We start from the raw sequence: 3403 nt of genomic DNA, 5'->3' as shown, positions 1-3403 counted from the left end.
CATCTCGAGTCTTCGGGTTTTTCGAGTCGTTCGTTCATCACGTGACAGCTCCATAAGCCAAAACTCGAAGACTTGTCAGATAAGAGGTGGTGAGCTAATTATAGACTGAAGACTCAGGTAAACAATGAATTAATATTTTCTGTTTCTTATAGCAGTTTTGTATTCAGATGAAGTGGAGCGTGAACAGAGAAATATATGAAGCGTTCACCTCATAAGCGTATTCCATGCTAAATTCAAACGTTCGAACGACCGATCGATCGAACGTCTTGAGCTTTGACCTTCTTACACTGCGGGTGACCCACGTGACGCCAGCGTCTTGAAATTATTTTGCTACAAATATCCCACGGCGTCATGATGAAAATGCAATCCTAAGTGTTCTAACTGTTAGTCTAAATGCATTTAGGACAAATAGCATTTAAATGATCATTTTGCTACCATTTCTGCTTGAACATGTTACACATATCAAATCAATTTGTGTTATACATTTTCATTTTCATTTCGCAACTTCAAATTTCGCAACTTCAAGCGTTCAAATGTGCATGCAATTTACATATTAAGACTACTGTTGGAAATGGCAAATGTAAATTATATAATTTAATTTTCATTTTACTTTTGCACCAAACTTTGCACGTATGGGTAATGGAAAATGTAAATTTAAATACAGAAATACAATGCCATTTTGAATATTGCGTTGCCATTTTGCATATTGCATTTTAAATTGAATTTCGCTACCTATATGCTTCCATAGCAAATGACTCTAATATTAAATGTATATTCTGAGAAATTTACAATGTTTTCTGACCTTAGATGCATTTAAACCTGTTGTAGGGGACTCAAACACAATATTAGGACACTTTAAAATACCATATGACCTGCTCTTTAAGCTTTCTTGCCCTGTTTTGCACAATATTCATAAAAAATTTTTGAATATTTGCCAAGCTACTACAATCTACCACACTTTGTTCTCTGTTTTGCTTGAAACAACAGTTAACTATGCAAAATAGACTAATAAAATACTGACTGTTTATAGTAATGAAAAATAATCACTATGTATAGTATACTATATATTAAAAAATGTGCATAGGTCCTCAAAAACTTGCATAGTTTCCAGGCACTGAAGACTACTGTGAAGACTCATCACAAATCAAAACAGACTCACCCAGATTATGTTCAGTGAACTGCAGCAAACTGATTCCAGTATTGAAGCTTCCTGACAATGCAAACACAAGAGTGACTATTTCAGAATGTATCATGATTAAAGCAAAACTACTCTCCAGCCATGTTCAAACGTGCCAGTGGCCTCATCATATCGCTGAAGCCTCTTACTTTTTCGTGGGTATTCAGGAAGAGGGGGTACATGAAAGGTGCTACGCAGGAAGTGGATTGTAGACTTGTCTATGCTCTTCTTCTTGGCCGTTTCTTCCTCTGGAGGCTCCACCTGTGGATGTTCTTCATCTTTGGTCTTATGATTACCTTCAGACTCCAAGTCTTGGTCTACATCTTCCTCGCTCTCTTGCTCTCCCATAGCAGCACTGCCAATACTGTCCACTCCTTCGCTTCCTGACGTTTGCTGTAGACTCTCTTCTTCTGAGTTTATGTCAAAGAACTGGTCATCATCTATTACGTCGGAAGGTGTCGGAGGTATGAGGTTAATGACTGGTGGAGTGAGAAGACCACCATCTCCAACATTAGTGCTGCCAGAACTGTACAGAAGAGAGTCAACAGTAGAGTCGTCCTCACTGTTCTGGATCGCTCTAGACTGAAGCGGTAAAGAGGAAAGTGGTGCGAGCTTCTTCTTCAGAGCTGCTCTTTGGCACATGGACACAGAACTAGCAGAACGGCCCATGGTGATCTGGTGAGGTGGACCGCAGTGCTCAACTTCAGAAAGGCTAAATCCAGGGTTGTCTATTCCCAAATCTTCAACAACGATATGGACGTTCTCTTCATCCACAACAGCCTTGGGATTCTGTGGCTTTTCCTGATTGTACTCCAAGCGGTCGTTCTCACCCGTTTGGAAGCAGGAGCAACACAGGAACCTTTGTACAACACCGATGGTGTTTTCTCGCCTGGAATGTCGGTTATCCGCATGCTTTGCCATGTCCATCTCTACTTCCTCCCCATTCCCTGATGTTCACCAAAAGCCCTTCTGACACTCTCAGTCCCAGAAGAAACTAAAAGTCTGAGGATCAAAGAGAGATAAACATAGCTTTTTCACCTCTATCACCTAAACCTTCATTGAAAGGAAAACAGACCCACTCAAAGCATCATTATGCAAGCCTCTCTCACCGCAACCCTTCTAGCAGTAAAAAAATAAATCCTCTGTAGGTTGTTGCTTAGCAGTGGCCTGAAAGAGAACAGGATGAGGCTTTATGCTTTGGCTCAGATGAATACTTGAGATGAATGCTAGTTTCAATTAAGGGCCTTTCATATGGAAAATACTAAGGACACTGCTCTACCCTCAAAGAGATGTGTGAATAAAATTAAGAACATAGCTGACCTTACCGATGTGTACATAGAAAAATTACAGTTCATTTAGCACTATATGAAACTATATGATAAACTGTAGTAGTTATGGTACAACTGTGAAATCTGTTCTACCTACAAAGTTGCTGTGTTTTGCTAAACTATGCGGCTAATGCTAAGCATTCAGGATCACCTGATACCCTAGGAAGTTACTAAGAATGAACACAATTTGTCTGGTTATAATGTTCTTCTCCTTCATTTGATCATTTTTGAGTTATTATTGAGAAAATGAGCACAAAAAAATCTAGTTTAAAGAAAATTTAGCAATAGCTCAATGGTAATTGCACCAGGTTTTATTTTGTGAATAAGGTGCACTCTATAATGAGCGTAAGTACACAAAGCAGGCGTGTTTACATCAAAATAAATGACAATGACTTAATTTGAATGTGGTATTTTAGCACATCTGGCTAAACTGGACTGCAGGAAGTTGAGTAAATCGCAAGTTTTTGCACTGAAATACAGATTCATAATTTGAGATGCTACCATTCAAATTTATTTTAAAGAAATTCATTTTATTCAGCAAGGATGCATTCAATTAATTAAAAAGTGACAGTGAAGTCTGGAATAAATTAAATTTTTAACTATTAAAATAAAATAAAAAAACAGTAATTTAAATTGTAATATTTCATAATATTAATGTTTTACTGTATTTTGACCAAAATAATGCAGCCTTGGTGGGGGAAAAAAACTTTCCAACCCCAAACATTTAAACGATCATGCATAATGTAACGTGTTGCCTTATCTGAGTTACGACTGCAAAGAAGAATTACAGTACAAGGAATATACTGTACATTGATAAAACACAAAAAAATATTGCTGTTAGAGGATTGCTTTTGTATAACCTTAATATTTCAGGGCCAATAAAATGCCTGCAAGCACA

General features: G+C 37.6%; 1 protein-coding gene across 1 annotated transcript in view; it reads right to left on the bottom strand.

Moving 5' to 3' along the window:
• LOC107654911 (uncharacterized) overlaps positions 1 to 2104 on the bottom strand; it is a 23317-nt gene extending 21213 nt beyond the window's left edge. The window contains exons 1-2 of the mRNA XM_016442226.1: positions 1327 to 2104; positions 1160 to 1210 (exon numbers count right to left, since the gene is read on the bottom strand). Coding sequence (XP_016297712.1) covers positions 1160 to 1210; positions 1327 to 2104 — 829 coding nt within the window. The remainder of the gene's footprint in view (positions 1 to 1159; positions 1211 to 1326) is intronic.
• Between the last annotated feature and the right edge of the window lie 1299 nt (positions 2105 to 3403).

This window comes from Sinocyclocheilus anshuiensis, unplaced genomic scaffold (assembly GCF_001515605.1).
Source record: "Sinocyclocheilus anshuiensis isolate Anshui unplaced genomic scaffold, SAMN03320099.WGS_v1.1 scaffold487, whole genome shotgun sequence".
NCBI lineage: Eukaryota > Metazoa > Chordata > Actinopteri > Cypriniformes > Cyprinidae > Sinocyclocheilus > Sinocyclocheilus anshuiensis.
Note: the sequence above shows the minus strand (reverse complement) of the source record. Positions and strands in the feature narration are given on the sequence as shown.